Raw genomic sequence first — 20,710 nt, 5'->3', positions numbered from 1 at the left:
ATGTCTCCTTCATATGATGGCGACGGGTCGTGCCCCCCCCCCTCCCCTTGGTCTACTCTAGATGTGTTGCCATGGTGGACATATATCCCTTGTCCTCGAGGAGAGATGTTCATTCTCGACAGAGGGAGAAAATCTGGTAGTGAGCTCATTCTATGTTTGATACTGCACCCTCCCAAGCTAGCTGCTGTTGCAAAAAGAAAGGACAATACGGGAGCTGTTAAATAGGCTACTCCACACGATGGTTGAATCAATCTGAGTACGAGAAAGGCAAAGTGACTTTAGACCAGTGATGGGCAGCACTTGAAGTACCAAGTACTCGAGTAGTACTTTAGGTACGTTTCTGTGTACTTGTACTTTACTTTAAGTACATTTTAAATCTTGTACTTTGTACAGTACTTAAAGTACTTTTTTCCCAAGTACCCAAGTACAAGTACCAAAATTTGGACTCCAGACAAAAAATCACAAAAGTTTATAAAAAAATGCACCCTACTAAAAGCGCTGAAGTGACAACAAGAAAACGGAAACACAGAAATAGGAACACAGAAAAGGATCTTTGTGTTTTCCTTGCCATCACTTTAGCGCTTTTAGTGGGATGCAGTACCAACAGTCCTAGTCTGACATTTTACCAAAAAGGATTTTTGTGCTTTTAAAGAGCATATTTGTTGAACCAAATATATTGTTGAGAGGCTTGAAATGTTGAAAAAGTATCATCGCCTCTATGATGATGTAAAACGAATGACACTGAAACCGGCATCATTATCACTTGGTCAGTTCTCCCAATTCTTTCTACGTTTCTGTGCTTTTTTTATATTGTTTCTTTGATTGGCAAGTAATAATCATTTTATATCACAATCTGTGATTGCATGACATGATGAAGATTCGACAGTCGTATAAAAATGAAGGCGTAGATTGTACTTCATCCTTTTTTACTTTCCTCGTGTTCTTTTTTTAAACATGTTGTATTTCAAAAAGCAGCTAGGAATGCCGAGAAATATATAATCTCCGTTGGCTTGTACTTTTTTTCCCCTTGAAATTTCCTAGCCTGTTATAGCAGAAGATTAATACCGGAACACCACACTTGGCGGGTGATCTTGTATCAGTCAGGGCATAATACTATTCTGCATAATCACAGCACAGTTGACAGATTACCTCTCTACATGTAACTCCAAATTATACCATCTGGTTAAGTTCATATTACCGGGTTAGCACTTAACCTAAGACATTATGGCTTCAGAGCATTTGTCAAGAATGCTTGCTAGGTTTGCCAAAAAAGCAAATACCACACAGATACTAAACAGTGAAACGCAAAGTGATACAAATTAAATTGGCAACGTACTTGATGAGTACTTGAAGTACTACTGCTAGGTACTTGGTACTTTACTTGAAGTATAATTTTGACGTACTTTGCCCATCACTGCTTTAGACATGTAACGCTACACAGGTTCAGGACCACGACTTGTACAACTTGGGATGAAAGTATTAGCAACACCGGTTCGTCGGATGTTTAGACTTGTGCAACACAGCAGTTAAAAGTGACGGGTACATAGGACGGCTGGCCTCGCGTTCGCTATTTGATCTCTTCTGCTATCTAGCAAGGGACCGCTCCAATAAAGAAATACACCAGTGCCTTGTTCCGCAAACTTTTCTCTCAAGCTGTACACCACCAGTCCAATTAAAATTTATCGACCACTAATTCACGCTGCCTATGCACTGTTTTATATCAATTCGCAATTCATACCTTGACACAAGGCCGACATTTAAGGTTTATGACTGCTTCACGACGATTTCTGAAAACGCTGAACGTCGCAATCACTTGAAATATGCTTCTATATTTCTATGCAGTTACCGCAGCCGCACCAGAGCCTCGCAGCTGTCTAGTGGATCTTGTTTTTAACAAATACGCTGCGTTAGAATGTATACACCACATGGCGAAAAGTAATGATTTTGAGTATAGGGATGGGCATGCGGAATCCACGAATCCTTGAATTCTAGTCAGGAATTCGAGGTCCGGGAAACCCGATCGCAGAACGCTTCGATATCGACCAATCACATTTGTTTGTTTATGTTAAGTGAAACTTTCGAAGTCCGGCGGAAGTCCTGATTGGCCTAAAAAGTTTCTCTCCCACATCGACAGTAGTGTCTGAAGCTGATGTGCCATAGCTGGTAAGGAACGAAAAACAGTGAAAATAATGGTGTGCTTGAAAAAAAAAAGTAAACAAGAAGAACTGCATTAATTTAGAACAATGAGCTGAGTTTTCTTGTTTGTTTACATTGCTCTGCAGTGACGGTGTTCACGCAGGAACACTCACATTACATGTGTAAAAGTAGCATGGTTTTATAGTTGATTGTTTCTTAATTTTACGGGATGAATTCGAGGGCAACAGTTAATATATTCCCTAGCTGTTGTCAATTAACGACATGTTAAACGAATTACACTTGAGATTATGAGTATGTTTTCTTCTGAAAGTGGCATATTACAAAATTTGAAACAAAGATATCAGGTTGTGCTTCATTTGTTCCGGCCCTCTTTTTTTTCCCCTTTTTTACAAATACTTCCATTCAGAAAATTCCGGATTCGTCCCATCTCTAGTTCTGAGGACGCACAATGGATAATCGAGACCTGACGTTATTATTGTTATTTTTTAAGGGCTTTGTATTTCAAGTGTACCGTATTTGTCCAGTCTGATTACTGATTATCGGAGATGTGATTAGTTGTGTGGATTTGAGATTTGATTCCATGGTGGATTGTTATGTCCGGTCTAGCGTTATACACGCATGCAACGTGGTTGCCGCCATACGCGGTTATGATTCAGCTATCCGTTTCGTACAGACGTACCGTGCGCCGCTCATCCTGATAATGATCATCATATACGAAAGACCTTTGTAGGCATTGATCCGATTGAATGGAATACGTGGTGTGGTGGACTATTTGTATCCGATAGCGCCAGCTTCTGACACTACCGCCTGCTCGCCAGGTACAGTCTCCTTGTAAATCGCAGCATGTGCAGCTGTGGATGCGGGATGTTTTAGTGCATTAGATGTTTACTGTGAGCCGAACTGTAAGTGAGTTTCGCCAACCCAGCTGTTTTCAAGCAATTTGAGCACAATGTAGCAAAGAGGCAAGCGGATATATACAGACCCACCCACGTCCCTGAAGAGGACCAGCACACATGCATTTGCAAGCTGATGAACATTTGAAAGAGTGACTCAGTAGAAGTGCAGTTTCTCTCTGCTTCCCGAAGTTTTGCAAGACGAGGCTAATACTATATGGGGAGGTATATTATACATGTGAATTAAAAGGAAAGGAACTGCGGATGCGGTGAAGACACAGCTGCGTGATCATGTATTCGGCATCTACGATTTAAACACACACACACAAAAAAATGATGTGGCGTTCTTCTGTGCGCTTTCCATTTTTTTTTTCTTTTCACGGTGAACCGTAGCCTTACGTTCAGTGGTTTCGGGGCACTTTCTCTCCCACGCTTTTTTTTTTCTTTACAAGAGTGCTAAATGACATTCGCTCTCTACTTTGAAAACTAAAGGCTCATGGCGTACTCTATCACTGTGAGCTGGCGTCGAAACTGGGACGACAAGGGAGTCTCAAGTAACTGCAGGAGGTCATCGAATAAACCGGACTTGAACTGGCTGCCACGAACCGTTGCTATTTAGCAGGTAGACTGAAACGTGCGATCCAACCATGCAGGAAAGCGCTTGCAACAGTCTCCGCTGTGATATCCGTCACTGATATTGCTTCAGGCCATCTTGAAAAACGGTTGACGCAGGTTAGGACATAGGAATCCAAAAGAATTCATCAATGTTTTATGCCAGACATCGAGCTACTGCAGCGAAAGCGCAGCCAGACAAGAGCAATGATTCGGATTTGGATACATCTAGTAACGGTAAAGCAGACTGATTGTCTAAATCTGTGCGCTCTGTTGCTGTGTTCACTGTCTGTTGATGATAAGGCCTGTTGGGAAGGGTTTGTCTATCCAAAGTATGACATTCACACGTTGTCGTTCACATTTCTTATTATGTGTCCCGATTCGTTTGTAACGTATATTACGTCCTGATCTGTTTTGTCTTCACATTTGAGATGCTCAAATGAACGAAACCAACATATATGCAACACAGTGGTGTCTACAAAGGCCACCCACCTTCAAAGAGTAAGAAATTGGGGCATTCATCGGGACAGTGTTCTGGATGTCGCTGGTCAAACTTCCATGGACCAGGCTCTACTGGAACGTAAAGTTCTTCGTTCCACAAATCGGAGATGTTATGACAGTAAGGAAGTGGGAACATATAAAGACGTACATTCATTTGAACGACAACAATAAGCAGGCGCCAATAGGGGCACCCAATTATGACAGGATCTTCACGATTCGACCACTGCTTCAAGCTGTCCAAGAAAGACTTTCGAGCATACCCTTGGACGAATGTCTGTCCGTGGATGAGCAAATTTGCGGCTTAAAAAGGGAAAAGTAAAACAGTACAGCCACAAGAAGCCGCATAAGTGAGGATATAAGCTGTTTCTGCTGTGCGGTGCGAGTGGATTTCCATAAAACATAGAAATGTACACAAGTCAAGAGAGCACTGTTTGTGATCCTGCCTTTTTGCGGTGCAAGTGGCAACGTAGTTGTACGATTGACAGGCAATGTAGCAGAGCATAAGAATAATACATTTTACTTCGACAATTACTTCAACAGCCCGAAACTACAAGTGGAGGTCGCCAAGGAAGGAAACCTTTGCGTCGAACGGTGCGAATGAACCGGGTTTCGCGATGTCCACTGCAAGGAAACACTGCGGCAAAGAAGCAGGAACATGGTGCCTGTGATAAAGTCGTTACGACCGTAGACGGCATTGAAATTGCCTGTATGTCTTTGTATGACAACAAACATGTCAACATGCTGTCCACTTTCGTTGGATCCCAACCCCTAACGACAGTAAAGAGGTGGTCCAGGAAAGAAAAAGAAACTGTTGCGGTCAGCTGCCCTAGTGTAACCACACAATACAACAATCACATGGGAGGAGTGGATTTACTGGAGTCACCCTTTGGTCTATATAGAGTGCAAGTGTGCTGCAGAAAGTGGTACTTCCGGCTGTTTATCCACATACTGGACTTAACTGTTGTTGCAGCATGGCTGCTCTACCGAAGAGTACAAGAGGAAGTGGGAAGCGACGAGACAGGTATTCTCAGCGTGGCATCATTCACGGCTGAAGTTGCTGAGGGCCTCATTTTGAAGGCAAGCAAAGATATAAGTTGGAGGAGAAGGAGCAACGTGGTCCCAGAGGTTCAGTTCTATCTTTCGATGTTCGGAGAGGTGGTGTGGGACACTGGCCCGAGCTCTCAGAAGAAGCGCAGAAATGCAGGCACCCCTACTGCAAGCTCAAATCCTTTATCCGATGCAAGAAGTGCATCGTGCATCTCTGCTTGAACAAAAATAACAACTGCTTTTCAATTTTCACAATATGTAAATACAGATTCTAGTAATCATTTCATCATCTTTTCATGCATTGAATGTGTATATTTCATGTCTTTCACTTAGTCATAGACGTGTCTCATGATAGGCAGAGAGTTGCAAAGGAAGGTATGTTTGTGCAATATATGAACTCCACGAAGTGCCAAATTTGGCACCATCCCATACCGCCATAACTGTCAGGATTTGGGGCTTCATATTTATTTTTTTTGTCCCACTTTGACGCTCTGGATTGAAAAATAATGTGAATTTTTCTTTTTCAAGTCGTAGGAAAAATGTGTTCAATACATAAGATGTTTTCGGAAGAGAAACTTGGCCCAGTAGACGTGCCGAAGATTACCGTGTCGGTGTCGTACATACATTTCCAGATGCAATAGTCACTTTAACTGTCGGCTGGCATGATCCCAACACCTGATATCATATGATCTCATTTCATCCTGGGCACAGTCGTAACACTGCCCTCTAAATGCGGCACACAATGGCTGGCAAGTCTCGTCGCCCAAACCTCCATCACAACCGTCATACTTGGCCGATATGAGCAATCGGGCAATATGTCTGACGAATATGTGCATGCTGAGTCAGTGTATATATAATTGTGCTACTCTGATTATGCATCGTAAATGCATGCATGTGCTTACCTTTGTCGTAAATCCGATGTAGGTACCTCTCAAGAACTGCAAAATAAATGTATTTATTTTAACAATACTGTTGGCCCACGTCAGTGTGGGCCGTTACAGGAAGTGGCGGCCATGAAACATAAGTAACTGCACTTTAACAAAGGTATTGGTATTTTGTTCTGCTACGATACGGGCTGGGAGACCATTCCAGTATTTTGCTGTACGTGGAAGAAGTGATAATTTGGAAATACCTGTGTAAAATAAAACGGTGTAAGCGCAAAGTTACGTTTATGTCTTGACTTTAAGGCATCATGCACCAAAAAAGGATAATGAGAATGAAATAAGGGAAAAAGCTGTTTCAGACGGAGTACCTTGAAATGTTCTTCAATTGGGAGCAACTTCATTCTGTGACACAAACTGGTTGCAGATGTTGTTGTACGGGAGCCATTGCATATGAATTGAGATGATTTTCTCTCCACGCTCTGGGGTCTTTTATGACAAATGAGGTCCCAAACTACAGAACTGTAATCCACAATGGGTAGAGTTATATGCTGTTAGCCTACCATCATACGTCGGGTCCCATAATTTTCGCGTCAGCTGGAATAGTCTCCGCATCGCTTTCTGACAAACATAGTGGAGATGAATATTCCACGAAAGGTGGTGTTCAAGAGAACTGACTCTGGTAAATGCATTGTCAGTAAAGGAATAATCATCTAATAGGACAGTATTCTTCATCGTCACGTGCATGAATACAGTTTTCTTTACATTCGTACTTAACTGCGAAATATCGATCAATGCGGACACTTCTTGCAAAGCCGTCTTGCAAAGCCTTCTTGCAAAGCTTGTGAGACTGATATGGTGGAAATGTCGGCAATATGGGCCTCGTGCCCGTGTGCACCCTATATAGACTGAAAATGCGGAAAATGGGACGAGCCCGTATTGGTACTCATACTAAATGCCCAAGCAGCACGGCAAGATTGGACGTTGAAGCGTGTGAGATACCCTATTCAATACGTCGTTGCATCCAAAAACTTCCCGCGGAGTATAAACGTTGCTCGAAACAGTGAACATATCTGACATTCCCAGTGTAACGTGCACTATAACTCATCTGGTACACACGCTGCAAACCGCCCACATCTTGCTTCGCGATGCCAATCAGACGTAGCTGTGGCATAAGACGGAATCACTCCTACCACTCGTAATGCGCATGGCGACAGTCGCATTGGCCTTTTCATTCGAGCGAAAATGATGGTGGTATAGTCTCTATAACAATGGAAGCGGTTGGTCAAGTCATAGACACAATGTGTGATAAAAAGGAATACCTGTTCTCGAACGCTAGGTGATTTGAGCTGTATACAGCAGATGGAGTGCGAGTTGCTGAGGCGTCCAATATTGGTCCAATATTGGACCCATATGGGATGCCAAGATTACCAATATTGGTTCAATATGGGCTGCTCATATTGTCAAGCTCAGTTTGCCCATATTGCACCTATATTCCCCAGGTAACACGATCAGGGAGTCCGATGGAGTAGTAACCCAAGCAGCACGCCAGTATTGGACCCATACGGCTTGCCAAGATTGCGAATATTGGTCCAATATGGGCTGCCAATATTGGACCAATATGGGGAGTGCAACCAGGTTCCATAGTGGACCAATATGGGCTGCCCATATTGGCCAAGCCCATTTTGCGCCAATATTTCTCTGGTAACGCCAACGGGGAGCCCGTGTAATAGTAAAGCATTGTATGGTTTAATATTCACCATTGATATTACTTCTCTATTCCTTTTCCTTATTCATTTCTGTAGATCTCATTGACTCATGTTGCATGCAATTACAATTTAAAAAAATGCATCGCCCCAAAAACGAAGAACGGGTGCTACACCCGCTTTGCAGAGAGACAAAAGCACTCCCACGGAACTGCCAATGCCAAAGATCTAAGAAAAGATCTCCCCTGAACAGCACCGCAAGCAGTACTGAGATCCCGCCTCCAAAGATCCCTCAGAAGCCTTCATTTGGATCGCAATATCATATGAACCGAAAATTTCCAACCCGCACTGGGAGTACAAAGGAGCGCAACACTTTCGTGACGGTGACGGGCACACAGCAGAGCAACTCACACTGCTTGCAGCACTTGAAAGCACCTAACTGTACAGAAGAGCCATACCTTCCTGTCAAACATTGCGTTTTTTACTTCACCTGCCGCAATTCCGTTATCATTACAGGAACCAGTGAGTCACTGCCAGAATGTCACTGGCAGTGACATTCTAGCCCGTATGAAACGGGCCCGATCAGATTGTCGCGCATGCGCATTAGTTGTAGGACGCGTGATTTCGCTCAAACGACCCGCTTGCTCTCAGTCGGCTCGCCGATTGGCATTGGCACCGCCAAGCAAGATGGCGGCTGCTTCCAGAACGTGGAAAGTTCAGTTGTCGAGTTCTAGTGAACGTTACAATGGGATTGCCACATACGTTGACTGCTTCGAATAATGTGTATCATCAGCGGGAGGTTGTTGAATGTAACCAAGTACTGAATTAGGTATTTCACACGCTTCAACATGCAATCTTGCAGTGCTGCTTGGGATTTGTGCAGCACGGGTACGTACAATTTTCTGTATTTTCAGTCAATAGGGGGTGTACACGGGCATATGGCGCCCATATTGCCAGGATTTTCCCAACATTGGCTCAAAGTGGGCAATATGGGGCCCGTTTCGCCAACATTTCCCCCATATTGGCTGAAACTGGGCAATATGGGGACCATATTGCCCAGTTTCAACCAATATGGGGGAAGTGTTGGCGAAACGGGCCCCATATTGTACCTGTATCGCCAATGGCCAGCCATTATTGCGGCCCACTGTTGTGTGCTGCTTGGGAATAAAGTATTATTCGGTATAATATGCAACAATGATATTTCTTGTCTCTTCCGTCCGTTTATTTCTCCAGAACCTGTTATTGATCTACGTTGCATGGCGTTACAAAAACACTGCATCGCCCTAAAAACGAAGAACAGGTGCTACGTCCGTCTTGTTGAAAGACCCAGGCGCTCCCACGGCTAATGCCAAACATCCCAAGAAGCCTTAATTGGGGTCGCAATTATCAACCAAAAATTTCCAACGCAACCCTAGAGTACAAAGCAGCGAAACACTTTCGTGACAGTGACGGACATACCCTTCAGCAACTTACGCTGCCTGGAGTAACTGGAAAGCACCTAGCGTTACAGAAGAGACACCCCTTCCTTTCAAACCTCGTGTTTTTTATTCGGCCTGCCGCAATTCCGTTGTCGTTAGAGGAACCAGTGGCATTTTAGCACGAATGAAAGGTCCGATCCGAGTGCCGCGCATGCACAGTAGTTGCAGGACACGTGATTTCGCTGAAACGATCACGCTCTCAGTCGATTCGACCGATTGGCATTGGCACCGCGAAGCAAAGTGGCGGCAGTTTGCAACAAGTGCAAAGTTGAGTTGCTGAGTTGCAGTCAATGTTGCAGTGCCGTGTATGTTGACTCTTTCGAACAATGTGAATCATCTGTGGGAAGTTGGTGGACGTAACGACATACTGAATTAGGCATTTCACACGCTTCAACTGGACAGGAGGTAGTGTCCTGACCAGCGATGATGGAATGTCCCAGCGGCGAGATGGTCTTGGCCTCAACCTAGGACGGTCCCTGTAGAACTGGTTGGGAGGCGCAGTAGCGCGCGCCAGCGGAGGCACCTCTTTATCGTCTTCCACGGGCCGCCACACCACTCCCCTTCCCCCCCCCCCTCAGATGCGAAGCGGTTCTTGCAGTTGAAGGCCGCGTCGATACCAAGACGGGAAGAATGGCAACGCTGCGTGCACAGGGGACGGCTGGGCAAGGCGTCTTTGCTTTGTGGTGCTGACTATAGCGCGGAGGGGGGCTAGCCGGGCAGGCTTCAGTGGCGCGCGAGGGATGCCGGCAGGTAGGCCGAACGGTATGCAGGATGGGGCGAATGAACCGCGACCTGTTCGTGAGGGCTGAGCTTGTAGTATTGCCGCCAACGAGACTGCGTGTAGGACCGTCGTGACGCACGGGCCTCCGTGCAGGACCCCGGTGGGACGTTGGCCCGGTGCTAGACCGAAATTGAATGGGCTACCAGCGCCCTGTATCGAAGCCAGGTGGAAAGGCAGGGCGGGCAGGGTTCTTGGGACTGGCATGAAGATGGGACTATGCAGTCGCCAGCGGCGTACCACGAACGGTATGGGAGCGTGATGCTTGGGAAGGTGCCGCTAGTGAAAGCCCGCGGAATGCGATCGCGAAATGTGTAGCGACCTGACGCTGAGTGCGTGGCCATGGCGAAATGAGCAGAAAGATGGGCGAACCAAGGTGTTGAGCGGCTTGGTGTTGAGGTGAAGTACGTGCAGTGAGCAGCCGCCTAGCGGTTCCTGGGTAGAACGGTGCACCGGACCTTCTGCGATGGCTGCAAATGTCGTCATGCAGAAATCTGGGATGGCAATGGTCGAATGACGGCGAACATGGTGTTCGTCGTTCGGGTCACGGAATGAAGAGAACGTACTGTTCCCCTACATGACTCCTGACCGGCGATGATGGAACGTCCCAGCGAGCATATGGTTATATGGTCGTGGCCTCACGCTAGGACGATGTCGGTAGAACTGGCTGGAATGCCCAGTAGCGTGCCTCAGCAGGGGCACCTCTTCATCGTCTTCCACGGGCCGCCACACAACGTCCAATTTTGAACTGCTCCTTGGGAATTTGTACATCACGGGTACGTACCATTTTCCGCATTTAGTGTACAATAGTGTACGCAATAGGGTGTACACGGGCAATATGGGGCCCACATTGCCAGGATTTCCCCCATATTTGGCTAAAACTTGCAATATTGGGCCTATATTGCCAAGTTTGAGCCGATATGGAAAAATCTTGGAAAAAGAGGTCACATATTGGACCCTTATCGCCAATGACCTACCAATACAGATCCAATATTCTGTGCTGCTTTGGGTATGTCCGACAGCTTCACGAAAGTGTTTTCCTCCTTAGACCTCTATAGGAGCGAGTTGTAAGTTTTTCGGTGATGTTGTGCGATGTAATGTTTGTGGTAGCTCTGTAGAACCATCTGGACCACTGAGAAAGACAGGCGCTGCGCCTGTCCTTCGCTCTTACGAAGTAGCAGTGTTATTTTTGTTGTATTTTTCTATATATATAGATATATCTATCGCTTCTCTGTCTGTGGCAGGGCCTGTACGCCCCTACTCCAGGCAGTTCGGAAACGAGAACAGCGACGTTTAAAAATATATCATTTCTGTGGCCCCCGCAGAGCGTTGCGCTAAGAAATATCCGGGAATTGACGCTTTGAGCGGATGCTGTTTGGCTCTTTGGCGCTTTCCGTTCCAAGCGCATCGCACGCGCCGCGTCCCAGACTACAGGCGTAGTTATGAGGGCTGGAAGCAACGCTTCAGTTGGAAGAGGGGAGCCAAGAGTGAAAGGATGTCTCAGTGACACGGGAGTGATATTTTATTCCGTGTTAGCGCAGTGAAGCAACTATGGTGTGAGCGGCGTACAGATGTGGATAGGTAGAGAGAGGACAGCAGAAAGGAGTACCGGGCTCTGATGTTAGTATAATTCCTGGGTCGACTCCTGGGGGAAGTTTGCAGACATTGGTCTGGAAAGTGTTCGGAAAACGCAGGGAAAACCTCAGGCAAGACAGCATATGGTAGTATTCGATCGCAACACTTCCCCGACTTCAGCACCACATTGGCTACACTGCACCGTTATAAAAATATTAAATTTTATTCAAATGGGAGCATTGGGTACCATAGACAGTTCGTACGTTGTTTCCGAGTCTATACTTCGAAGGTTGTCCTGCCGCCGCTCAACAGAAAGTACGTCATGGAAAATTTCAAGAAGCCGGACGGTTAGTGTCTGCTTGATGCACCGATTTGAAACAGGAGCACTAACAGCGGTACGGAGACTCACAATTTTGGGTGTGAGAGTGGCGCTTCCGTCACGTAAAGTGAGTGGAGACTGAAATACTCGCGTTTGGGGGCGCCTACTTAACGTCCCCATTGGGATGCATCACGATGACAACAAGATTCATTGGCGAGCTCAACAAATTACACGCACATCCTGCACCTGGAGTAACAGGGAACTCAAACGCACTGTAACGGCGAGGGCATACGCATGATCAACTTAAAATGCATCCCAGGCAGCACACTAATATTGAACTACTTGAGCTGCCAGGTTCGTCAATGTCTACCCCATATGGGCTGCGAATATTCGTCTCACATGAAAAGTGCAGCCAGGCCCCACGCTGGACCAATATGGGCTGCCTATATTGGCAAGCACATCTTGGCCGTATTGTGCCAATTCCCAAGCACGCACCCCACAGTTGGTCCTAGGCTGGACAAATATAGGCTATCTCGGATTCCCAATCTTGGCCCAATTTTACAATCGCTGCCCTGCCCAAGCAAGGCCTAATATTGGCAGCTAATATTCAGCTCCAGCATTGTCAATTCACCCCATATTGCGCAATCGGCAGCTCGATATTGGTATCATATTGGGTAAATGGGAAGTCAATATAGGCGGAATCAAGGTACTACTCACGACACGGTGGTCTCGAATCGATTGTTAGCAGTTCCGCAGCTCATATTACTATCGTTGCGCCATGTGTTGTGCCGATATCGCATTCGAAAGTGGACCATATCCCAGACTGCACACCAACATTGGCGGAGTGTGGGCTGCCAAGTTCGGCAATAACGACCTCATATGGGCTGCTATTGGCGGGCCCATTTTGCCCGAATTGTGCCAAATCTTCCGTGATAATGCCGATGATGAGTCCGTGTAATACAACAACAACGTCGGTGGATTAATGCAGCGTCTTGACGAGAGGTGTTTCGTGGAATGCGTCCGTGTAATAAATGCATTATACGGTATAATATTCACCACTATTACTTTATTCGCATTTTCTTCTTCTTGTTTTTTCCTGCTCATCTAACACATTTACATTGCGTCGCGTTACAAAGCGCGACAATACTACGTCGCATAATGAACGAAGAACAGGTGCTGTGCTCGTCTTGCTCAAGGATCCAGGTTGTCCCAGAGAACTACCCAAACGAAACATCTCACAAACCATCATTGCGATGTCAGTACTACATTACCCAAAAACTTACAACTCGCCCCTAGAGTACAGAGGAGATAAGTAGTTTCGTGATGGTGACGGGCATACGCCTAAGCATATCGCACTGCATCTGCAGAACTTCAAGGCACCTAAATGGGTAGAAGTCAAGCGAACCGGTAGAGATGTAGGAAGGGAGTTGCCTAAGGACAGAAGCCGCCGATATTTCGAACAGAGACTGTTCTTCTTCTGGGCACCCTCCTCATCATTGACATTGTATTTAAAGGGTTAGGTGTGACGTGTTTAAAGGTTCACGCGAATTGTGGGTCAACAGCCCGGAGGGAAGAAAGGGTCCGTACGGGCTTCTACGGCCGGAGTGAATGGCCGCTTTGGTAGAGTGTGGAGAGGATTATGTGAACGTAGTGATCTAGGCTGCAGACCGGTTACACGGGAGGTTCACGAACACGTGGACGAAACGGGACAACAGGCAAGAATTGGCAAGCATAGTGAAAGATAATGAGGTTAGTGGTTTTGTGCGGAAACCTCCAGAGCGAGCAAATGATTTTTTTTTAAAGATATATATTTGTAATACAAAGTTGTGGTATGCAATAAAGAAAGGAAAACGCAGTGGCCATGCAGAACATAACACATCATAATGGAGATAGAAGGGAAAAGCATATTTTATTTGTGAAGTGTGGCGGTCGTGGAGTGTGGCAGTCGTGGCAGCAGTGAAGTGAAGCAGTCGGTGGCGAACCTGTCGATTGTTGTGCTTACTCGTCTTATCATTGCAGTAACATCCAAGATAACGTGAACCCATCCGCCGCTGGGATTGCTACCACGAAATCGCAACGTGCCACTTTGCGGGTTACAGCCTTCCTCTGTATCTACTGCATCGCATCAACGACGACTACCGTTGGGATCGCTGCGATCTGCGAGTTGCCACGTGACTGGTGTCAGCATAAAAACAACGACAAACCAAGAATCTCTGCAGTCGGTGGCGAACCTGTCGACTGTTGTGCTTACTCGTCTTATCATTGCAGGTGAACAAACTGAATAACTTCCACTGTATAGATCAAACGTCGCCACCGACTGCAACTGGGTACAATTGCCCAAAATGATCGCGACATATGTCTTTCCTGTCAGGAAATTTTGGATCGAGAGAGTGCTTGTCTTAGCTGTTGTGAATGTGGATTTTCCTATCACCTTGGTACCTGCTCAGGCGTGTCAGAGAGCACGTACCGCAGTAAGCGTAATGCATTTTACGATGCCTGGAAATGTCAAACCTGTCGCGCAGGCAGAGGAAACCTGAAACCATCTGAAACAGCTAATTCACCAAACCTGGCTCAGGAGCTGAGTGAGATTAAGCAGATGCTGTTGACATTAATACCTGTCAGGGGAAAAGTAGATGAGCTGTCTAGAACAACACAGGAAATCAAGCTTTCTGTCGAGGTGACGTCTGAAAAATATGATGAAATTATGAGGAGACAAATGGAGCAGGAGAAAGCGCTGAAAGAGATAGGTGCTAAGGTTAGGCGCCTCGAGGAGAGTAAAACCGATGACTGCGAACAATTGCGACAAGAGGTGAATCGACTTGAGCAGTACACAAGACTGAATAACCTAGAAATACATGGTGTCAAGGTGACTCAGCATGAAGATCTTCACGGAAAATTCTGTGAGATTGCAGACCGGCTTGGTCTCGCTAAACCTGAAATTCACCAAATAGAAGCCCTTCATAGGTTACCGTCGAAGCCCGGAAAGATTCCACTCATCATTGTGAGATTTGCAAATAGAAGACACCGAAATGAGTGGCTTAAAAATAAGCACAGATTAAGAACTGGAGTGGAAAACCGGTTAGATGTGGAGGAAATCTACATAGACGAGAATATGACCAGTCAAAACAAGAGGCTATTTTTTCTTTCCCGCAAGAAAGTGAAGGAAGGCAAGGGTAGGTTTGCCTGGCACAAGGACGGTCTGAGCTTTGTGCGGAAATCGGAAGGGTCCCCCGCGATTAGGATACACAGGGACAGTGACCTTGATACTGTGTAGTCAGATTGTACACATGTTCTTTCTTCGCAATAACTATGACAAGCGACGTTAATAAATCGTACGTAGACCCAGCTGTTTTTAGAGAAAAGTATAGTACCATATCACATTGTTGCGTGTCTGTCTTGCATTTAAATGCGCAAAGCTTATTAAGAAAACACAACGATGTGGAGCTATTCCTGGAATCCTTAGACCATAGATTTACCATTCTTACTTTCATCGAAACATGGTTCAGAGGGAACCAAGTACAGGTAAATTTTCCTGGCTACCGCTGTGTATCGAATGGCAGAACAGATAGGCAGGGCGGCGGTATTGCCACATACACAGAACAGGCCTTCATTCTTTGTGACAAATATAGCGTTGTGAATAGCAGTGTCGAAGCCCTGGTGATTGCAACGTGCGGCATGGTATTCGGTACTGTTTATCGCCCGCCGTCCGGGAATAGAATTTCTTTCTTGAACCATGTAGAGACGATATTATCGTACGCTGCTTCCGTAAACCTTCCAGTACTGCTTGTCGGAGACATGTCGTCCACGTGTTCGTGAACCTTCCATTTTTCTGTAACCGGTCTGTAGCCTAGATCACTACGTTCACATAATCCCCTCCACACTCTAACAAAGCTGCCATTCACTCCGGCCGTAAAACCCCGTACGGAACCTTTCTTCCCTCCGGGCTGTTGACCCACAATTCGCATGAACCTTTAAACACGTCACACCTAACCCTTTAAATACCATGCCAATGATGAGGACGGTGCCCAGAAGAAGAACAGTCTCTGTTCGAAATATCGGCGGCTTCTGTCCTGAGGCAACTCCTTCCTACATTCTACCGGTTCGCTGGATTTCTACCCATCTAAGCTCTTTCAATGGTTTCTAAAAACGCGTGATGGCATGATATGGTAGGAATTCAAACACATCCGTAACCAGTTAGCCACAGATACGAAGATAGCGAAGGAAGAATACTACGCGCGGTATTTTACAAATAAGCGGAATGACCCACAGAAAGTCTGGAGGACTGTGATTGATTGATTGATTATGTGTTTAATGGCACAAAGGCAACAAAGGCCATAGAGCGCCAAAACTATGCTGAGTGTGTCGGAGACGATTATGGGAAAGATGATGTGAGAGAGAGTGTGGTAGTTAAAACCTATCTACAGGTATGAGCGATGAGCGATGATTGATTGACCAGGATAAGAGAGAGGGGGATGACGATAGCAAGCGAGCATGGCAGTTAAAAGCTATCTACAAGTGTGACAATGAGATATTTACATGAGGAGTTCGGTGATAATGGATAAAAGCGGAGCAATGCTTATCATCTACATCTGACTAAGAAACCCACACGTGGTCAAAAATTTGATTACGTTATCAAACGGCACAAGAGGGGTGTCACCCAGTAGAAGGGCTGGGTGGAGTGGGACATGGTATCTGTAGAATGCGGTGAAATACTGTTGGCGTTGGTGTTCGAAGTGAGGGCAGGATGCCAGTACGTGCAAGACAGTCAAGCTGTCACCGCAGTGCGCACAAGCTGGCGGATCCTGACCTCTGAGTAGGTGGTGATGCGTGAGCCATGTGTGTCCAATCCTCAATCTCGCGTAAAGAACTTCGGATGATCTGTTGATGTGTTCAGTCCGATGCGGGGGAGAAACGTGTGGCTGTGTGAGGTGTAGCTTGTTATTTTCTTCCATGTCCCACTCCTGCTGCCACTGTGTGCAGACAGCTCTCTTTAACACTGGCAGGATGTCTTGGTAGGGTAGTCCTAGAGCTGACTCCTCTTGTGCCAACGCTCGCCGAGCCTCACGGTCGGCTCGTTCATTCCCCGGGATCCCAGTGTGGCTGGGGACCCAGCAGAGACAGATTGAAAAGCCTCGGGAACAAAGTTGGGTCGCAAGCGCTCGTACTCGCTTGACGAGGTGATTCTTGCTGTCATAGCATGAAAGCAGCGCACGCACAGAGCTTAGCGAATCGGAATAAATCACTGAATTTTGAAGGTCGTTTTGTTGAATGTGCCGCAGAGCCAGGAGAATCGCGTAAAGCTCTGCGGTGAAAACTGTGGCGTTCGTGTTCAGGCGTGCCGTCATAATAGAATCACCTTCAAGGGCAACGGCCGCCACACCATTGCTTACTTTAGTCCCATCAGTGTAGATTGCATGGTGGTTCCCGAAGTTATGGTGAATCTCCAGGAATTCCTGGAGAATGACAGTGTGTGCAGTGGATTGTTTGTCAAACTGTGTCATTTTTAAATTGGATTGTATTAGATGTCTCTGCCAAGGCGCAGCATCGAGGACTGCCTGCTGCAAGGGAACGCCAGAGGGGCTGAATCCCACACGGGAACTCGCCGCCTCCACACGAAGCGGGAACGAGGGTACAACAGAGGGCTTTGCAAGGAAGAGTCGCTCCAGAGCGGGGTTCACACTAGAGTGTACAACTGGGGCATCGCCCTGGCATCTGTACCTTAGCGCAGCCTTCACATGTTCAAATTGTCTCCGTCTCTCGAGCGACCATTCATTGCCCTCAACATACAAACTCTTCACAGGGGACGTCCGGAAGGCACCGGTGGCGAGTCGGATGCCTTCGTGGTGGATGGGGTCCAACACCTTCAATGCCGAAGGCCGCGCCGAGCCATACACGACACTCCCGTACTCAATTACTGATCGCACAACCGAGTCATAGACCCGCAACAGTGTGACTTTGTCGGCTCCCCACGATCGATGGGATAAAACTTTGAGTATGTTGGAGGATTTCAGGCACTTCTGTTTTATATAGTTTATGTGTGGCACAAAAGACAGCTTCTTGTCAAACACCACCCCCGGAAATTTTTGCTCATCAGAAACTTGTAGTGTGTTGCCACCGAGGAGCAGCGAGGGCTCAGCAAATGTGCCTCGCTTCCTAGTAAAGACAACACACGCTGTCTTTTGCGCGGAAAACCTGAAGCCGTTTTCATCAGCCCACTTAGATAGACGGTTGATCGTGAGCTGCACCTGCCTCTCAGCTGTTGAAAGATTTGATGCCGAGTAGGAAACCTGGACATCGTCTACGTACAGGGAGTACTGGACGCCAGGTGGGATGGCTCTGGCTATCGAGTTCATTTTCACAACGAATAGCGTGACGCTCAGCACAGACCCCTGTGGAACCCCGTTCTCTTGTACAAAGACGTTAGATAAAGTTGAGCCCAGACTGACACGAAACTTTCTATCTCTGAGGAAATTATCGATGCACCTGTACATGCACCCTGTGATACCACATGCGTGTAGATCTTGCAGAATCCCGAAGCGCCATGTGGTATCGTACGCCTTTTCGAGATCAAAAAACACGGATACGCAGAACTGCCCTCGAACAAAAGCCTCTCTGATTTGTGATTCTAGGTGGAGTAGGTTGTCCTGGGTGCTCCGGCCGGAACGAAAACCGCTTTGGTGTTTGTCAAAGATGCCTGCCTCTTCCAAAACATATACGAGCCTTGCATTTACCATGCGCTCGAAAGTCTTTCCAAGGCAGCTGGTTAATGCGATGGGGCGATAACTAATAGCAGCAGACGGGTCTTTCCCTGGCTTGAGAACCGGAACCACTTCGGCTAGCTTCCAGGACAACGGAAGAGTTCCTTCTCTCCACACACGGTTAAAAAAGTGGAGTAAGATTTGTTGCGACTGGGGTGTCAAATGCCGCAACATGTCATAGTGTATGCCGTCAGGGCCAGGTGCAGTGTTCTTTCTTGCCTGTAGGGCTCTCTGAAGTTCATGTGCGTTGAAGGGTACATTGTAAGGTGCTGTATCTTGTTTAGGTTGTTTGATGATGCGTTTTTCAGCAGCGGTTTTGTGTGACAGGAAACGCTGGCTGTAATGCGAGGAGCTAGACACGTGTTCAAAGTGTCCGCCAAGTACGTTAGCCTGTTCCTCCAAGGACGTACAGGGAACGCCATTCTGCGAAAGACAAGGCACTGTAAACCCTTTGTATTTCCCGGAGATCTTACGGTCCCGAGATGATACGGTCCCACACAGCCTTGGCTGGAGTTCGCGAGTTCAATGTACCCACAAACTCCTTCCACGAGTTGTGCTTGGCCTCCTCCCTTGTGCGTTTGGCTGCAGCACGCTTCCTTTTGTATTGGATCATGTTGTCAACTGTCGGGTATCGACGCAAACGAGCCCACGCCTTTTGTTGTTCCTTGCGCGTCCGTTTACAGTCGTCGTTCCACCAAGGCTTTGAACGCTTGGGCAGAGATGACGACGTCTTGGATATGGATTGTGTAGCAGCATGTATTATCGTGTTTGTTATGAAGTCGTTGGCCTCGTCGATACTCATGTTGTCAGTGTTGTGTAGGGTCAGGTCAGCCAGCACGCTGAACACCGCCCAGTTCGCATCCTGCAGCCTCCAGCGGGGTTTTCGCGTACACAGCACAGCATCATCACACTGATACTCGACCCAAGTTGGAAAATGGTCACTGCCATAGGGGTTTTGGATCACGTGCCACTGCAGATCTTGTGCAATGGTCGCACTACAGATGGAAAGGTCCAATGCAGAGAATGTCCATGTTGATGTGCTGCAGTATGTTGGTTGTGTTGTGTTCAGGAGTGTGATGGAGTGGCGGAGGAGTAAATCCTCAAGAAGTCTGCCCCTCGAGTCCAAATCTGAACATCCCCACAAACGGCTGTGTGCATTGAAATCCCCCATAATGAGGAATGGGGCTGCCAGCTGGTCCAAGAGATCTTCGATATCCTGTCGCTGCACATCTGCTGCAGGAGGAAGATATATTGAGCAGAGCGTAAGTGGTGTAGAGAGATTCAATCGAACAGCCACAGCTTCCAATGTTGTTGTCAACGGCATCTCAACTGCAGCAACAGACCGGGATGCTAGAATCGCCACTCCACCTGAGGATCGCGTAACCACCGGGCGATCCTTTCTAAACATTTGGTATTGTTGGAACGGATTTGTGTGTCCAGAGTTCAAATACGTCTCTTGGAGGCAGACGCCAATTGGCCTGTGCGCCTCCAGGAGGTCATGCACATCATCAACATTTGGAAGCACTCCCCTGCAGTTCCACTGCATGAAAATCTTTTGCGTATTCAGCATGCTTGGTGTACTTAGGGCGCTTGCACCCTGGCTGGAGGTGCCTTCGGTGACACCTTCTGCAAATGTCCTCTACCTCGACCCGGCTGTTTCCCCTTCTGTTGATCTGGGGAATTCTGAGGGGTTGGCGATGACTTCTGCGGCGTGCAGCAGTCATCGACATCCATCGACTGGGGTACGGTTTGGACCGAGCCCTCACCGCCCCCATTCCCTTCGGAAGAGGTATTGCCAGCCTGATTGGGGCTGGCGACCTCCTTGTGGCCAGCCCTTGGGCAGGCCACGTTTCCTTTGGGAGACACATGAGCTGTGTCCCCAACGTTTGTGTTGGGAGTGTTGTGTGGGGACTCAGTCTGAGTCTCCACAGATTTCCGAGGTGGCGCCACTCCCCTGCGCATAACCTCGGAGTACGAGCCCTTTCTAGAAAATGCCACCTGTGCC

General features: G+C 47.1%; 1 protein-coding gene across 1 annotated transcript in view; it reads left to right on the top strand.

Annotated features, from left to right (window-relative positions):
- The window catches only part of LOC135370523 (uncharacterized), a 35,610-nt gene extending 20,389 nt beyond the window's left edge, over positions 1 to 15,221 (top strand). Inside the window, exon 2 of the mRNA XM_064604299.1 lies at positions 14,470 to 15,221. Within this exon, the coding sequence (XP_064460369.1) occupies positions 14,470 to 15,221 (752 nt within the window). The remainder of the gene's footprint in view (positions 1 to 14,469) is intronic.
- Positions 15,222 to 20,710: the final 5,489 nt, after the last annotated feature.

Source organism: Ornithodoros turicata, chromosome 10 (genome assembly GCF_037126465.1).
Source record: "Ornithodoros turicata isolate Travis chromosome 10, ASM3712646v1, whole genome shotgun sequence".
Lineage (NCBI taxonomy): Eukaryota > Metazoa > Arthropoda > Arachnida > Ixodida > Argasidae > Ornithodoros > Ornithodoros turicata.
The sequence above is the reverse complement of the archived record's forward strand: the minus strand, read 5'-3'. Positions and strand labels throughout refer to the sequence as shown.